The following is a 17402-nucleotide window of genomic DNA, read 5'->3' on the forward strand; positions in this document are numbered from 1 at the left end:
TGTGTTGGTATAGAAGTACATAATATTATTTTCTCTAAACATAAGAGACACTGGAGTTGCATGTCCTGCTTGACTCCACAATGTAGCTGGGCAGAGGCTGCCTGAGTTTAGATAAGTGGTGATTACAGGTAACTATTGTTAGCGTCCAAACACCTACAGATGTGTATGCGATCAACGTAGCCACAAAAGGGTTGCAAGGGCTCACAAGTCACGATTGTGACTATTCACACCCACATGAGACCCGTTCATGGAATTGTATGAACCAATGTGATTCAATGGAATGCGGGTGAGTGTAAAGTGTCCCCACACGGCAGCGATTGCTGTGGCAGGCAGAAAAGATGAGCTAAAACTCATCTGTATGTTGCAGTGAGGAGAGACACCATTAAACAGCTGCAACTGCAAAATTAAATAATAAAAATGGAGAACGATATTCACAAATCAGTTATTACCTATATGCTTCTAATTTAGATATACTTTGTATCTCAGCAACATTAAGAATTATTGGGTATTTTGCTTCTCTTTATTTTTAGGGTATTGTACAAGGAAAAAGGGCAATATAATTACATTTACACAATAAGAAAGTCCAGAATGTCATCTGCATCTTCATTTGCCTGCCTTCATGCAGGAAATTCTCTACAGACTTCATTATTGTGGTATTACAGAATTTCCACTTCATAACGCAGAAGACCCACATTCTGCAGAGTTGTCTACACCAGAGGTTCCCAAATGCGGCCCTCAAGGCACCCCAATGGTCCAGGTTTTACATGTATCCATGCTTGGCCACAGGCGACTTAATTAGCACCTCACTCAATTTGATTTAACCATCTGTGCTGAGCCATGGATATACCTAAAAGCTGGACTGTTGGGGTGCCTTGAGGACCGCCTTTGGGAACCTCTGGTCTACACGGTGCACTGTGTGCAGTTACAATGGAGAGAATGAAATAAAAACATTCTTGTCCATACCATGAGCACTTTCACCTGGCAGCTGTAGAGAGCCATGTACAGCCAACATATTGAGCCAAAAGCCTTCCTTCTGACCACCCGATATGGATGATGGGCATGCACAGGTAAAACCTAGACAAGAACCTTTTTAGTTTCCAACTATGCATTTTACTTTATAGCAATCCATACAATAAATACACCCCAAGGCACATGACCAACCTAAGGCATCGCGTGTTTATGGGCTGGTTACTCTTCAGTCCACTGAGCAAGTACTCAATATCATCTGTGAACTCCTGATTTTCACCAAATTCTACCACATCATTGAAGTGCTTCACGTGTTGAACAACGGTGTACAGCTAGGAGACAGAAATACATAATTTAACTGTCATAATGGGTTCAGTGATTGCCTAATTATGTGGGTAAGCAAGCATTATAGTTACTGTTGTCCAACCATTAGTAAACCATCATCAAATGCAATGTTCAGATACAACTGCCTGACTAAACCTCTTCCATACTTGCATAAAAATGCTTTATTGTTGGAACATTGCAATTCAGTAGGTTTGTCTGTGATCAATTTTACATGTGAACAAATCCACAGAACTTGTTGGTATCAGAACAATATATGCAACCTAAAATGTATTCTGAAAAATATTCTAGTTCATTTTACATATACTGAAAAGTAAAATAATTAGGGGGGGGGGGGGTCAATTAGTCACGGGAATTTACATGAGGTAATTGATCCCCTTGGTATCGCTCCAAATGCAGCCAGCAGTTAACAGGGTTTTTTTTATTTTATTATTTTTTTATTAAGCCAGCGGTTCCCAAACTTCATTGATTAACAGCACCCTAGGGTTTCAGTATTTTTTCCCCGGCACCCCAGTTATGCGGTGGTGTACAGATGTGTGCTTCTGGTTGTCCACGTTTTTTGATTGGCAGCCACTAGCACTGGGTTTTGCTTATCACTTTGACTATAAATAATAAGATTTGGTACTGGACCACCAATCCAAGGCCCGAGGGTGCCTAGAGAGACAGTTTGGGAACCACTGGATTAGGGCAATATGTTTTGCTAATTATACATGAAAGTTCTTCACATGGATTAACACTCTCAATAGAGCTCTTTAATAGCTTGCACATATTTCCTCTAATGTGATCCAAAGTAAAGTATAGGTATTTGTGTTCACGCTAGGCTGTTTTATCAGTGCACTGTGCCCTGTCCGATTTTAAAGTGGCAAAATGCACCCTGCCAAAATAGCCTGCCGAGTGCCAACCCCACCCGCGGGCCGCAGTGTCCCGCTGGTGGGAAAAGTTGCTTGTTCCGATAGCCGCTGGTGAATAGATGCCATGAGGGGAGAGCTTGGGGGTAACCTAACACCTCCATAAGTGCTGGGAACACCACCCAAGAGTGACTCCAATAGGGCTGTGCCCCTCTCCCCAGCCAGTTATGCCCCCTTCTTGGGAGAATGCGCAGGGAAGTCCTCCCCTTGTTCTACCGGGAACACTATTGGAGTACGACAATATAATCAGAAACTCACCTCTTTATGCTCCTTCCTGCATTTCAGTGCAGTTACTATGTCTTGATAGGGCTGTGTGGGAATAGTCACAGTTTTAATCACTTTGGGAGGAGGAGCCGGTGCCTTAAACACACCATCATCCTTGGGACATGGAGCCTCTGAAGGTTTTGCCTACAGAGAAAGATTAACACTAAATACATAAACATACACTGGATGAGGATGCAAATGATAAAAGAATATATAGTGAACACCGTTTGTTGCATTAGGTAGCACATTCATTTTGGCAGCATTTACAAAAAGCAGCAGCTACATTTTCAAAGCTTATTTGAGCTTTGTGTCACTATATACACACAAATTAAATTCTTAAACTTTCCCTATCCCAGTGAGAACATGGCTAATACTTAAAAAGTCTACTACCGTGGCCCATTCTAATTAGTATGAAAAACTGGAAGGAAACACCCTAGAGAGCATTCTAACAGAATAAAAGGCCTCTGCCAACAGATTAGCATTCTTTGGAAGGAAGCACAGAACAAAATGCCTCACTGGGTAAGCAGAGAAGCTTGGTGTTCTGCTTACAATTTTCATAAACGCACAGCTGCCAAGAGGTTTTAGACCTGGATTTAATTTTGGTTAGGGCTGGCAAATTAAAGGCAGACAATCAGTTGGAATAAAAAAAGGTGCCATGTCTGGTCAAATGATGGCAGGTAACACAGGGCTGAATGTGCACCAATTCTAAAATTGTGCAAAGGTTTGAGATAGCATGCATGTTTTTCCAGAGAGAAATGCAGGAAAGCCCAGTCAAAGTTTAAGAACACATTCTTCATGTATTAAATACACTACAAGCTGATCACAGTAATCCATTTCTATTCAAATGTGATCTGTCAAGAGCGGAAAACTTCAGCTACAAAATGCTAGGTTCATAAATTAGTTTTGAGCAATGACACTGAAGATTTTATGTAGTATGAGCCACTTACTGGTGCAGACTGAGCTTTCAGTGCTGGTAAGGCAGGGAGCTCCTCTGACTCTGGTTGGTTCCAGTGCCTTGCATTATACACTGCTTTTGTTGGAGACTGAAACAAGATAATTTCTGCAGTTATGTAATCAAGTAAATCAAAGCTCTATAGCTAATTATACACTGAAAGTGCAGGAATAGATTTCTATTATAGGAATAGAGCTCTTTAGTAATGTATATTCTCCTTTAAGTGTAAAACACAAGTAATCTGTTAACTAAATCACATGCGAGGGCATCCAAAAATATATATTCAGTTACCTTACATTGTTGAAAACCACTATTAGGCTAAATACATAGCATTTATGTATACATACAACATGTGTTTAGCTCAGTGCTCGACAAATCCCAGGGGCCAGGTAGCCATGGCGCCTAGATTTTACAGGGAGGAAGCAGATCCTCTCCAGCCCAGCAAAGATTTTTGGAGGTGTGTCTGTATTGCAGCAGCCATTTCTTGCACAGGAGAGCATGTGCTGAGTGTCTGTCCCAACCTGCGCTGACTACTGTGCCTGTCTGTCCTATCCTGCTCTATCTGCTGTCTCCAAACTCCGGCTGCATAGAGATCTCCAATAAGAGGGTCTATGCATGGCCAGGGATTGTGGCTTCAGAGGGGTAGGATAGTGATGTGGCCACAGGGTAGGAGGGAGTTTGCCCAGAGGAAGGCTGTGGAGTGGTTGTTTGCCTGTAGGCACCTCCTTATTTGTGTGGCCGTGGGGGTTGGTTGACGGTGGAGGTTAGCTGCTTACTAATGTGGCTGCGGGGGGAAGGGGAGGGGGGTTGTTTGCCTGGGGGGTAGCTGCACTGCAGTGTGAATGCAAAAGGCTGATATGCCAGGGGAAATCCCATTGGTTGTGTGGCGGTTTGTGGGGAGACTACTCAGTGATGTGGCTGTGGAAGGGGAGTTTTGGCTTTTGGGCTTTTTTGGGGGGCGGAGGGGTGGAAGGGGGCTAGTCTGGCTCCTAGATTTGAGAAAAAATTGTCAAGCCCTGGTTTAGCTAGTGAGCTCTCACGGGCAGACCCTCTTCCCTCATGTGCTTTTCCATCTGAATTATACCATCATCCCCTCCCCATTGCCCACAACGGCATCAAACCTTTGGGTTCTGCTGCCCTGCTGCTTACTTGGGTACTAGGACTGCTGATGCAGCAATGTCTAAAAACCTTGTCCATGTCCTGCAATGTTTTGTAATGTCCATACTGTTTCTGTACTTTGTAAGCCACTGCGGATCCCTGCCACACAAAAAATACAAATAATAATAATACTACTATTACTAATAATAATTAGGCCCCAGATTTTTAGGATCTAGAAAATCAGTTTTCTTCAATCCATGTTTTAGAATTTTCTAATTTTTTTTAATTTTAGTTTAGGAATTTTTATGTTGTATGAAAGTAAAACAAAACCATGCGACATATCATTATGTATTAAACACTGCCTTTATTATTACAGATGTGTCCTGCTACTTCCTTGCAGTGTTAGCTTCCGTGATGCGTACGCATCACGGAAGCGCTATGCCTTGGGATGCTTCCCCATAGAAGTGAATAGATTGCGGGTATGTGTGTACACTCGCGAATCTTGGTAGCTGGTGGTTGCATTGTATACGGTACGCAGCAATACTAACAGGACACATCTGTGTATACGAATTACATATGAAAACTACTCATTCCACACATTACCATAGTAAATTTATATAGTTTAAACTTAACAGTATTAGGTCTTGTGATCCAACAGTCACAATAGGTAATTTTAGGTACTAACACCACGATTAGATAATTTTAGGTCCAGTAGAAATATGTGCCCTTATTTATCAATGAGTGATAAATTTCAATGCGAGTGATAAACTGCACCAGCCAATCCGCTCTTAACTGTCATTTTTCAAGCACAGCCTGTGACATGGAAGTTAGGAGCTGATTGGCTGGTGAAATTTATCACTCATTGATAAATATAGGCATGAGTATGTTATTTCCTGGCACATATAAAAGGAGACTGAAAACTTGTGTAATGGGAAAGGATCAGAATACAGATGTGTCCACTAACCACCATTAAAATGCATCCTATTCACAAAATGATGCAAATAGGAAGCACAAGTAGACTCTGCGGATTAAAATATGGGGCCTTGCAGAGTTTTTGAAGGAACTCGGCAGGGAGGTTGTTCCAAACATCTTGTAGAACTAAACACAGATCTTCAGTGGATGTAGGTTTGCTCAAATTTTTCTGTCTCTCCATGTAATCCCAGACAGACTCAACGTTCAGATCAGGGCTCTGTGGCAGACATATAACTTTCAAGATTCCTGGTTCTTCTTTAAGCTGAAAATAATGCTCAGTGATATTTGTTATATGTTTGGAGTCGTTGTCCTGCCGCAGAATAATTTTGGAGCCAATCAGACATCTCGCTGATGTTACTGCAAGATGGATAAGTACCTGTGTTTTTCTCTGCATTGGGGACACCATTATCCTTGACCAAATCCCCATGCTTCATTGTTGCCTGCAGACACTCATTATTGTACTGCTCTCCAGCCCTTCAGCGAACAAACTGCTTTCTGTTACAGCCAAATATTTCTAATTTTGACTCATCAGTCCAGAGCACCTGCTGACATTTTCCTGCACCTCAGCTCTTATGTTTTCATGCATAATTCAACCACTGGGCCTGGTTTCCACGTCAAAGTTATGACTTTTTAGGACACAATTCTTCCATGAAGACCGCTTCTGGACAGACTTTTCTAAACAGTAGATAGGTGTATCTGGGACCCACTGGTTTCTGCCAGTTCTGGACATCAACTATCAACACTTCAATTTTTGAAAGCATTCTTACTTTGCAGCATTTTTTCCACCCCTGCCTAAAACTTTTGCACAGTATTATATATGGTCTGGCTACATAATTACTGTATATTATGAAAAAGCAGATTGAAGATATCACATATGACATGAATGGTACAGATAGCTCTGCCCAAAGGGTAGAGAGTCTGTGGTTAGACAGAAGCATGATCGATCACCTATATTAGAAAGTCAATTGTGGCTGGTATTTCCATGTAGCTTTTGATGGTGTGGATGGGAGAAGCAAGAAAAAATTGGAAACATGAAAGATAACTATAGTCAAATACATGTGGGAACACATTTATAAAGGACATTTAAAAGGACATTTCATTGCATTTCCAAAGCACTCCCACTGAAAAATATTTCAGCTTTCAATTATGTTTCTATGTATCAAATGCATGAAATACAGTAAGAAGCATTCCCCATTATTACACCACATTGCAATTTAGAAACAGATAAAAACGCAAATCTGTACAGACTTATTTAGTACAATGATGTATACTTTTTGAATCAGTTAACGTTCACATAAGTTACATGACAAACACATTAACAGTAGACAGGTACATAGGGGGTATATGCAATTCCGGGCGAATTGCGGCTTTTTTTCGCTTGTTTTTAAATTCGACACAATTCGACCGTCGAATTCCGGCCGGCGGGTGCCGGAATTCGACATATTCAATAAAAAACGGATTAGACAGTCCCGCTGTCGAAAAACGGACCAATTGACGGATAAGTGCGTCCTGGATTCGACTTTTCCGACGGCGCAAAAAAGGTTAAAAAAAAAAAACACAGGAAAAAATTGCGTGGGGTCTCCCCTCCTAAGCATAACCAGCCTCGGGCTCTTTGAGCCGGTCCTGGTTGTAAAAATACGGGGGGAAAATGGACAGGGGATCCCCCGTATTTTTAGAACCAGCACCGGGCTCTGCGTAAGGTCCTTGTGCAAAAAATACGGGGGACAAAATGCGTAGGGGTCCCCCGTATTTTTTGAACCAGCACCGGGCTCCACTAGCTGGAGAGATAATGCCACAGCCGGGGGACACTTATACGTTTTTACTTTCACGGTGTGCATGTCCTGTTTTTATTTGGGTATTTTTTTTGCAGAAGAACTACAGGTACCAGCGGGCCCGTTTCCCCCCCGCATGCTGGTACTTGTGGTTCTCCAAGCACCAGCTTGCGGGGGAGGCTTGCTGGGACTTGTAGTTCTTCTGCAAAAAATAATATTCTTTGATTTTACACAAGGCTATCAGCCCCCCATCCGCAGCCCATGGATGGGGGGGGGGGAGACGCAGCCTCGGGCTTCACCCCTGGCCCTTGGGTGGCTGGAGGGGGGGACCCCTTGATTTAAGGGGTCCCCACTCCTCCAGGGTACCCCGGCCAGGGGTGACTAGTTGGGGATTTAATGCCACGGCCGCAGGGACCGGTATAAAAGTGTCCCCGGGCTGTGGCATTATCTCTCCAGCTAGTGGAGCCCGGTGCTGGTTCAAAAAATACGGGAGACCCCTACGCTTTTTGTCCCCCGTATTTTTTGCACCAGGACCAGACGCAGAGCCCGGTGCTGGTTCAAAAAATACGGGGGATCCCCTGTCCATTTTTTCCCCGTATTTTTACAACCAGGACCGGCTCAAAGAGCCAGAGGCTGGTTATGCTTAGGAGGGGGGACCCCACGCATATTTTTTTTTCGTGATTTTAACCCATTCTCACCCCTTCCCACTGAAAACCATGCTCTCTCAATTTTAGTCAGTTAAAAAAATATATATTATTTTAAAAAATATAAAAATAATAGTTGTAAATTCTAATAGACAAACCAAATACCTAATCCCTTCTAATATAAATAGATATGCTATTAGCAATAAAAAAACACTAAAAAAACCAAATTTTTTTTTTATTAGATTGCACCAGCAAAGTGAGGCGGAATGAAATTGACGAAATTACTGTCGAAAAGCACTGTTGTCGAATCGACATTCTTCAATTGAATATACTTTTGTCGAAAAGCCGCATTTTTACCATTGCAGACATGTCGAATTTGACAACTGTCGAATCTGAAAAAGTCGAATTTGAAAAGTCCGTTTTTTTGTCAAAAAGTACTGTATTGCATTGTCGAATATTTTTTTTGTGTCGAAAATGCCCCGTTTTTCGACATTTGCGGCAATTCGACCGCAATTGCATATACTCCATAACCTTAAAGCTGACAGTTGTATAAAACGAATTTATTCTGTTACATCCTTTGGAAAAATTAAATAAGACAAGACCGGGGTTTCTTTATAATGAACAATGCAGTGGAAACAGACACATGCTAACTTAATATTTTTCCATATTTTGGAATAATTGCATACCATAATGAGATAACATGGCGATGGGACCAAAGTCTAAGCTCACAATTCCTTTATGTCCCATGTACACACAGCCTGAATGTAATTTTAGACAATAGTTTTAATAACTTTGTGTATTAAACAAAGTTTGTGTACACTGAGCCATCAGAAAACAAAGGTTCCACTAACTCAGTCTCACTCCAAAAATCTGTATTTCAGAATATTTCATATTTAGGAATATTTGGATATGGGATACTCAACCTGTACCAACATGCCGTAAACAATGACAGTAAGGACATGAACATAACCATATCAACCAGGATAAACTAAATTACTACTTTATCCAGCTCAAAATACAAGTAATCTGTAGTTCTGAAAAAATGACAAATTCTAATTTTCTAACATCTACTTACATTCATATCTAAACTCCTGAAAATGCAAAACATGGCAAAATTATACATTTGTCATTCACGTAAAGCCAGAAACCAGCTCCAAGTATTTAGCACCTTAAACATATTAGATGTAAACTGAAATTGATTAAAGCTGAATTAAGCACATTGTCAATTAACTGTGAATTTAAGTGATTTATATATGCACCTAGAAATAATACTTTAATATTCTCAATATGCTCAAATGTCTGGCATGAGGAATCAGTATATAATGGACATCTATTTGTAGATAACCTATTTTATGGGCTACTTAGGTCAAAGGGTGCATACTTCTAAGATGACGATGACTGTATAGAGTAAGGAAGGAAGCGTATCAGTTTTAAGTCATGTTGTGTTTATACAAATACACATAACTTAACTTAATAGAAAATGCAAGCATGATTTACTGAAAAGAGGCTCACATCAACAATACCTCTGAAACTGCCCAGTGGAATCTGGCAGCAAATCATTGGAAATGGCTCTGACTTTTTTTTTCAGCAAATCCAACATATGCTCTATTGGACTAAAATCTGAGGAATTTAGAGGTCAGGGTGAAGGGGTAGACATGGTCTGAAACAATCTTTAGGTAGGTGGTTTGAGTCAGAGTAACATACACACAATAGCCAGAACCCAACAAAAACCTGAACATATTGCTGAGACCATCACACTGCCTCCACCAGTATGCCTTCTTACATAGAAACATAGAATTTGACGGCAGATAAGAACCACTTGGCCCATCTAGTCTGCACCTTTTTTTTTTTATCCTTTAGGCAATCTCAACCCTTTTTGAACTTAATTCTTTGTAAGGATATTCATATGCTTATCCCAAGCATGTTTAAATTGCTCTACAGTCTCAGACTCTACCACCTCTGATGGGAGGCTATTCCACTTATCCACTACCCTTTCTGTGAAGTAATTTTTCCTTAAAATTCCCCTGAACCTCCCCTTGAGTCTCAGTGTCTGTCCGAGTTCTAATACTTCTCTTCCTTTGAAGAATGTTTCCCTCCTGAACTTTAAGACCCTTGATATAGTTTAAAGTTTCTATCATGACCCCCGCTTTCGCTTCTCTCCTCCAAACTATACTTGTTAAGATCTTTTAGCCTTTCCGGGTACGTTTTGTGATGTAGGCCATGCACCATTTTAGATGCCCTTCTTTGTACACTCTAATGTATTTATATCCTTGTGGAGATATGGTCTCCAGAACTGGACACAGTATTCCAGATGAAGCCGAACTAATGACCTATACAGTGGCATTATCACTTCTTTTTTCCTGCTACTGATTCCTCTGCCTATGCAACCAAGCATCTGACTTGCCTTTCTCATTGCTTTGTTGCATTGCTTTCCTGCCTTCAAGTCACTTGAAATCGTGACTCCTAAATCCCTTTCCTCCTCAGTAGTTTCCATTATAGTACCCTTGATACCATATTTAGCCTTTGGGTTTTTGTGACCCAAGTGCATGATTTTGCATTTTTTAGCATTAAACTGTAGTTGCCACGTTCTTGACCATTTCTCAAGCCTACCTAGGTCATCAATCATTTATTTTACCCCTCCCGATGTGTCTACCCTGTTGCATATCTTTGTATCATCTGCAAAAAGGCATACCTTCCCTTCAATACCATCTGCAATGTCACCAACCAAGATATTAAAAAGAACTGGACCAAGTACAGATCCCTGGTGTACTCCACTGGTAACATTTCCCTCCACAGATTGCACTCCATTAACTACGACTGTCAGTTTCCTATCCTGCAACCAGGTTCTTATCTATTTAACTGGTTTTATAATCCACCCCCACGCTTTCAAGTTTTTTTTAGCAGTCTGCGATGTGGGACAGTGTCAAATGCCTTACTAAAGTCTAGATATGCTACATCTACAGCTCCCCCATGATCTATTATTTTCATCACAGAGTCAAAAAAGTCAATAAGATTTGTTTGGCATGATCTCCCACCAGTAAATCCATGCTGTTTTGGATCCTGTAAGTTGTTTGATTTAAGATATTCCACAACTCTTTCTTTTAATAGTTTTTCCATTACTTTCCCTACTACTGATGTAAGGCTTACTGGTCTGTAGTTACTTGCTTCTTCCTTGCTTCCACTTTTGTGCAGTGGAACTACATTTGCTCTTTTCCAGTCCTCTGGAATAGCACCTGTATTTAGTGACTGGTTAAATAATTCTGTTAAAAGGTGTAACCAGCACATCTTTTAGCTCTTTGAGTATCCTTGGGTGTATCCCATCTGGTCCCATTGATTTATCCACTTTTAGTTTTGAAAGTTCTGTTAGGACCTTCTCCTCTGTAAATGAACTTTCATCTGCCTTATTTTTATGAATGCCCTTGCAACTTAACTGTGGCCACATCCCTTCTTTTGTAGTAAATACGGAGCAAAAATAATTATTTAGGTGATCTGCTATTGCCTTGTCTCCCTCCACCAAATGCTCACTCTCTGTCTTAAGTCTTATTATTCCTCCATTTGATTTTCTCCTTTCACTTATATACTTAAAAAAAAGTTTTGCCTCCTTTATCTGACTGGGCCATTTTCTCCTCAGCTTCTGCCTTTGCACGTCTGATCACTTTCTTAGCATCCTTCCGTCTGTCAAGATACCCCTCTTTGTCGTTATTATTTTGAGTCTGTTTGTATTTCCTAAAAGCCATCGTTTTTGCTTTCACACTATTTGATACTTCTTTTGTGAACCACACTGGCTTCCTTTTCCTGGTGCTTTTCCTAACCCTTCTTCCCATAGTGCATCCTGGTGCCATCTCTTAAGGTAAACAATGCACAAGCACCCAGCCATCCACGTGATATAAAAGATCAGGCCACCTACTTCCATAGCTCCTTGTGGTCCAGCTCTGACAGGGTCTGCATGGGCATTCTAACCGGTCTGCAGCTATGCAGCTCCATAAGCAGCAAGCTGCAATGCACAGTGTTTTCTGACACCTAATAAAGTCAGCATCACATTTTTCAGCAATTTGCGCAACACTAGTTGTTCTTGACTAGCCTCCTCTCCCTCCACGCATCAATTAGCCTTGGGTGCCCATGACCCGGTTGCCGGTTCACAAATAGTCCTTCCTTGAACCACTTTTGGTAGGCACTAACCACTGCATTCCAGGAACACCACAATTTTGTCCTTTCAAATTCGCTCAGATCCATGCACTAGGCCACTTATCCTGCACATCAACTTCAAGAAGGGAGTTTATCCCACCTCTTTACAGGTGCTTTTGTAACGAGATAATCAATGTTATTCAATTCATCTGTCAGTGATTTTAATGTTATGGCTGATTGAGATTATAGGGGGACATGTACTAAGCAGGGTGAAAAAAGTCGAGAAGTGAGCCAGTGGAGGAGCTGCCCATGGCAACCAATCAGATGCTCTGTATACTTTTAAAGTATGCAGATTATAAATGTTATGTCAATGCTGATTGGTTGCCGTGGGCAACTTCTCCACTTTTATCACTGCTTAGTACATGTCCCCCATAGACTTGTAGAAAAGGTCTCTTGACGGGCTGCAAGCTTAAATGTATTGATCAATATATGAACTAAACCCAATTATTTGTTATAGTCAGTGTAGAGTCTCTGATTTTTAGTTAATATGATCAGATACCATATTGAAGCACCTCTTATCTAGAAATGGTGAGTGCAGTGTACTACTGACTATTGCTTATGTTATTAATTTAATTAATCTTTTTGCTAAAACATCTTCTCATGCACCCCTGTACACATCAGATGTATTCCTAGGTGCTTTACAGCAAGTGTGCTTGGTGACTGTCTCACCTGTGTCAAAGCACCCAAGTGGTGTGAAACGCACTGAAAAGTGCACAAGAACAAGCAGAGACAAGTGGAGTTGTTTACGCAACGTCCAGGTGGTGAGTGACCTCAGAAGGCACCACATATGCCGGATTCCCCACCACAGTGTGCCGGTGATCCCGCTTCACTATCAAGCGCAGAGGTACGGGCAGTTGCGGTTAGCGGCATAAATACTAGAGATGAGCGGATTCGGTTTTACTCGGTTTTACTCGGTTCTCAAAACCGAATCTTATTGGCTCACGGATGTCACGTGTTTTGGATAGCCAATAAGATTCGGTTTTGAGAAACGAGTAAAACCGAATCCGCTCATCTCTAATAAATACACCAGCATTGCTTTTGCTGACCTTAATGATGGACTTGAGCCTGGACCTTCAACTGCCCCAGCCTGCTCTCACAAAATACTATAAACATTAATTTTACAATTTTATAAAGTTTATTATGCTTTCTTTATAGCACTCATTGCATTTATCTACAGAATTTTAACTGAGCTGCTTCAGTTTTATATTTAGCGTTGAACACCTCATTAGAATCCGCAGTCTCCATGATGAAATGTTCACATTCAATCACTGTCTGCATGATTAACGTTGACCTTGTTACCATTGCGTATCCAACCTCCTCAATCTGTTCCAGTCAAAACTAGGAACACCGACAGCAAAAAAAAAAAAAAAAAAAATAATAATAATAATAAAATCAGTCTCACCACACTGGGACAATACTCTACAATACTGATAATTACTTTAAAGAGATGGTCTAGTAAAACTGGAAAAAGTGCAGAGAAAAGCAAACAAATATTTAAGTGGTGAACTGCACATATTTTATTTATGTACAATCTACTAGCCTATCAAGAGTATGCGGTGCTGGAGTGTTGACCATGATGTCGGAAATATTCTAATTAACTGGATAAACCTTTAAAATTACCAAGTTTACTTTACAGAGACATACAGTGGATATGATTGACAAGGTCTTTTTGAACCTAAGAACTGTGTTTGGTGCTTAAACAGAAGGCAAGTCAGGCCAATACCAACCATATATATCATCAGACACATAAGAGGAAGCAGTACACTGGATTTTCTGCCACATAAACACATTCCACAAGTTTTATGTAGTTAGTTAAATTACGGATTGTTTAAATTAAGGACAGATTAGCATACATCTCTTAAAGAGAAAAATAAGAATTTACTTACCGATAATTCTATTTCTCGTAGTCCGTAGTGGATGCTGGGAACTCCGTAAGGACCATGGGGATTAGCGGCTCCGCAGGAGACTGGGCACAAAAGTAAAAGCTTTAGGACTACCTGGTGTGCACTGGCTCCTCCCCCTATGACCCTCCTCCAAGCCTCAGTTAGGATACTGTGCCCGGACGAGCGTACACAATAAGGAAGGATTTTGAATCCCGGGTAAGACTCATACCAGCCACACCAATCACACCGTACAACCTGTGATCTGAACCCAGTTAACAGCATGATAACAGCGGAGCCTCTGAAAAGATGGCTCACAACAATAATAACCCGATTTTTGTAACAATAACTATGTACAAGTATTGCAGACAATCCGCACTTGGGATGGGCGCCCAGCATCCACTACGGACTACGAGAAATAGAATTATCGGTAAGTTAATTCTTATTTTCTCTGACGTCCTAGTGGATGCTGGGAACTCCGTAAGGACCATGGGGATTATACCAAAGCTCCCAAACGGGCGGGAGTGCGCGGATGACTCTGCAGCACCGAATGAGAGAACTCCAGGTCCTCCTCAGCCAGGGTATCAAATTTGGTATCCGGACTCCAGGTCGACAGCACAAAAGGTCGACACGCCTTAGGTCGACGCCAATTGGTCGACACACCTTAGGTCGACATGGACAAAAGGTCGACAGGAACAAGGTCGACATGGAAAAAGGTCGACATGATTTTCTCACGATTTTTTTCTTTTTTTTGAACCTTTTCATACTTAACGATCCACGTGGACTACGATTGGAACGGTAAAGTGTGCCGAGCGAAGCGAAGGCACCATGCCCGAAGCATGGCGAGCGAAGCGAGCCATGCGAGGGGACGCGGTGCACTAATTGGGGTTCCCGGTCACTCTACGAAGAAAACGACACCAAAAAAACATAAAAAACTCATGTCGATCTTGTTCCTGTCGACCTTTTGTCCATGTCGACCTAAGGTGTGTCGACCAATTGGTGTCGACCTAAGGTGTGTCGACCTTTGTGCTGTCGACCCTCAGTCCCAGACCCATCAAATTTGTAGAATTTAGCAAACGTGTTTGCCCCTGACCAAGTAGCTGCTCGGCAAAGTTGTAAAGCCGAGACCCCTCGGGCAGCCGCCCAAGATGAGCCCACCTTCCTTGTGAAATGGGCTTTTACAGATTTTGGCTGTGGCAGGCCTGCCACAGAATGTGCAAGCTGAATTGTACTACAAATCCAACGAGCAATAGTCTGCTTAGAAGCAGGGGCACCCAGCTTGTTGGGTGCATACAGGATAAACAGCGAGTCAGATTTTCTGACTCCAGCCGTCCTGGAAACATATTTTCAGGGCCCTGACTACGTCCAGCAACTTGGAGTCCTCCAAGTCCCTAGTAGCCGCAGGTACCACAATAGGCTGGTTCAAGTGAAACGCTGAAACCACCTTAGGGAGAAATTGAGGACGAGTCCTCAATTCCGCCCTGTCTGAATGGAAGATAAGATAAGGGCTTTTACAGGATAAAGCCCGCCAATTCTGACACGCGCCTGGCCGAGGCCAGGGCCAACCACGTGACCACTTTCCATGTGAGATGTTTTAACTCCACAGATTCAAGTGGTTCAAACCAATGTGACTTTAGGAACCCCAAAACTACATTGAGATCCCAAGGTGCCACTGGAGGCACAAAAGGAGGCTGTATATGCAGTACCCCTTTTACAAACGTCTGAACTTCAGGAACTGAAGCTAGTTCTTTCTGGAAGAAAATTGACAGGGCAGAAATTTGAACCTTAATGGACCCCAATTTTAGGCCCATAGACACTCCTGTTTACAGGAATTGCAGGAATCGACCTAGTTGAAAATTCCTCCATCGGGGCCTTACTGGCCTCGCACCCCGCAACATATTTTCGCCAAATGCGGTGATAATGCTTTGCGGTTACATCCTTCCTGGCTTGATCAGGGTAGGGATTACTTCATCCGGAATGCCTTTTTCCTTCAGGATCCGGCGTTCAACCGCCCTGCCGTCAAACGCAGCCGCGGTAAGTCTTGGAATAGACAGGGTCCTTGCTGGAGCAGGTCCCTTCTTAGAGGTAGAGGCCACGGGTCCTCCGTGAGCATCTCTTGAAGTTCCGGGTACCAAGTCCTTCTTGGCCAATCCGGAGCCACGAGTATAGTTCTTACTCCCCTCCGTCTTATAATTCCCAGTACTTTCGGTATGAGAGGAAGAGGAGGGAACACATACACCGACTGGTACACCCACGGTGTTACCAGAGCGTCCACAGCTATTGCCTGAGGGTCCCTTGACCTGGCGCAATACCTGTCCAATTTTTTGTTTAGGTGGGACGCCATCATGTCCACCTTTGGTTTTTTCCAATGGTTTACAATCATGTGGAAGACTTCTGGGTGAAGTCCCCACTCTCCCGGGTGGAGGTCGTGTCTGCTGAGGAAGTCTGCTTCCCAGTTGTCCACTCCCGGAATGAACACTGCTGACAGTGCCATCACATGATTTTCCGCCCAGCGAAAAATCCTTGCAGCTTCTGCCATTGCCCTCCTGCTTCTTGTGCCGCCCTGTCTGTTTACGTGGGCGACTGCCGTGATGTTGTCCGACTGGATCAGCACCGGCTGACCTTGAAGCAGAGGTCTTGCTTGGCTTAGGGCATTGTAAATGGCCCTTAGCTCCAAATATTTATGTGAAGTGATGTCTCCAGGCTTGACCACAAGCCCTGGAAATTTCTTCCCTGTGTGACTGCTCTCCAGCCTCGCAGGCTGGCATCCGTGGTCACCAGGACCCAGTCCTGAATGCCGAATCTGCGGCCCTCTAGAAGATGAGCACTCTGCAACCACCACAGGAGAGACACCCTTGTCTTTGGTGACAGGGTTATCCGCTGATGCATCTGAAGATGCGATCCGGACCATTTGTCCAGCAGGTCCCACTGGAAAGTTCTTGCGTGGAATCTGCCGAATGGAATTGCTTCGTAGGAAGCCACCATTTTTCCCAGGACCCTTGTGCACTGATGCACTGACACTTGGCCTGGTTTTAGGAGGTTTCTGACTAGTTCGGATAACTCCCTGGCTTTCTCCTCCGGGAGAAAACACCTTTTTCTGGACTGTGTCCAGAATCATCCCTAGGAATAGAAGGCGTGTCGTCAGGATCAGCTGCGATTTTGGAATATTGAGAATCCAACCGTGCTACCGCAGCACTATCTGAGATAGTGCTACCCCGACTTCCAACTGTTCCCTGGATCTTGCCCTTATCAGGAGATCGTCCAAGTAAGGGATAACTAAAAACTCCCTTCTTTCGAAGGAGTATCATCATTTCGGCCATTACCTTGGTAAAGACCCGTGGTGCCGTGGACAATCCAAACGGCAGCGTCTGAAACGGATAGTGACAGTTCTGTACCACAAACCTGAGGTACCCTTGGAG

General features: G+C 42.7%; 1 protein-coding gene across 5 annotated transcripts in view; it reads right to left on the reverse strand.

Annotated features, from left to right (window-relative positions):
• The window catches only part of WAPL (WAPL cohesin release factor), a 250583-nt gene that overhangs the window by 150630 nt on the left and 82551 nt on the right, over positions 1–17402 (reverse strand). For all 5 annotated transcript variants that reach the window (XM_063958820.1, XM_063958819.1, XM_063958817.1 and 2 more), the window contains 3 exons: positions 3428–3523; positions 2475–2624; positions 1162–1298 (listed from right to left, as the gene is read on the reverse strand). In XM_063958820.1, the coding sequence (XP_063814890.1) occupies positions 1162–1298; positions 2475–2624; positions 3428–3523 (383 nt within the window). The remainder of the gene's footprint in view (positions 1–1161; positions 1299–2474; positions 2625–3427; positions 3524–17402) is intronic.

This window comes from Pseudophryne corroboree, chromosome 3 (assembly GCF_028390025.1).
Source record: "Pseudophryne corroboree isolate aPseCor3 chromosome 3, aPseCor3.hap2, whole genome shotgun sequence".
In the NCBI taxonomy this organism is placed as follows: Eukaryota; Metazoa; Chordata; class Amphibia; order Anura; family Myobatrachidae; genus Pseudophryne; species Pseudophryne corroboree.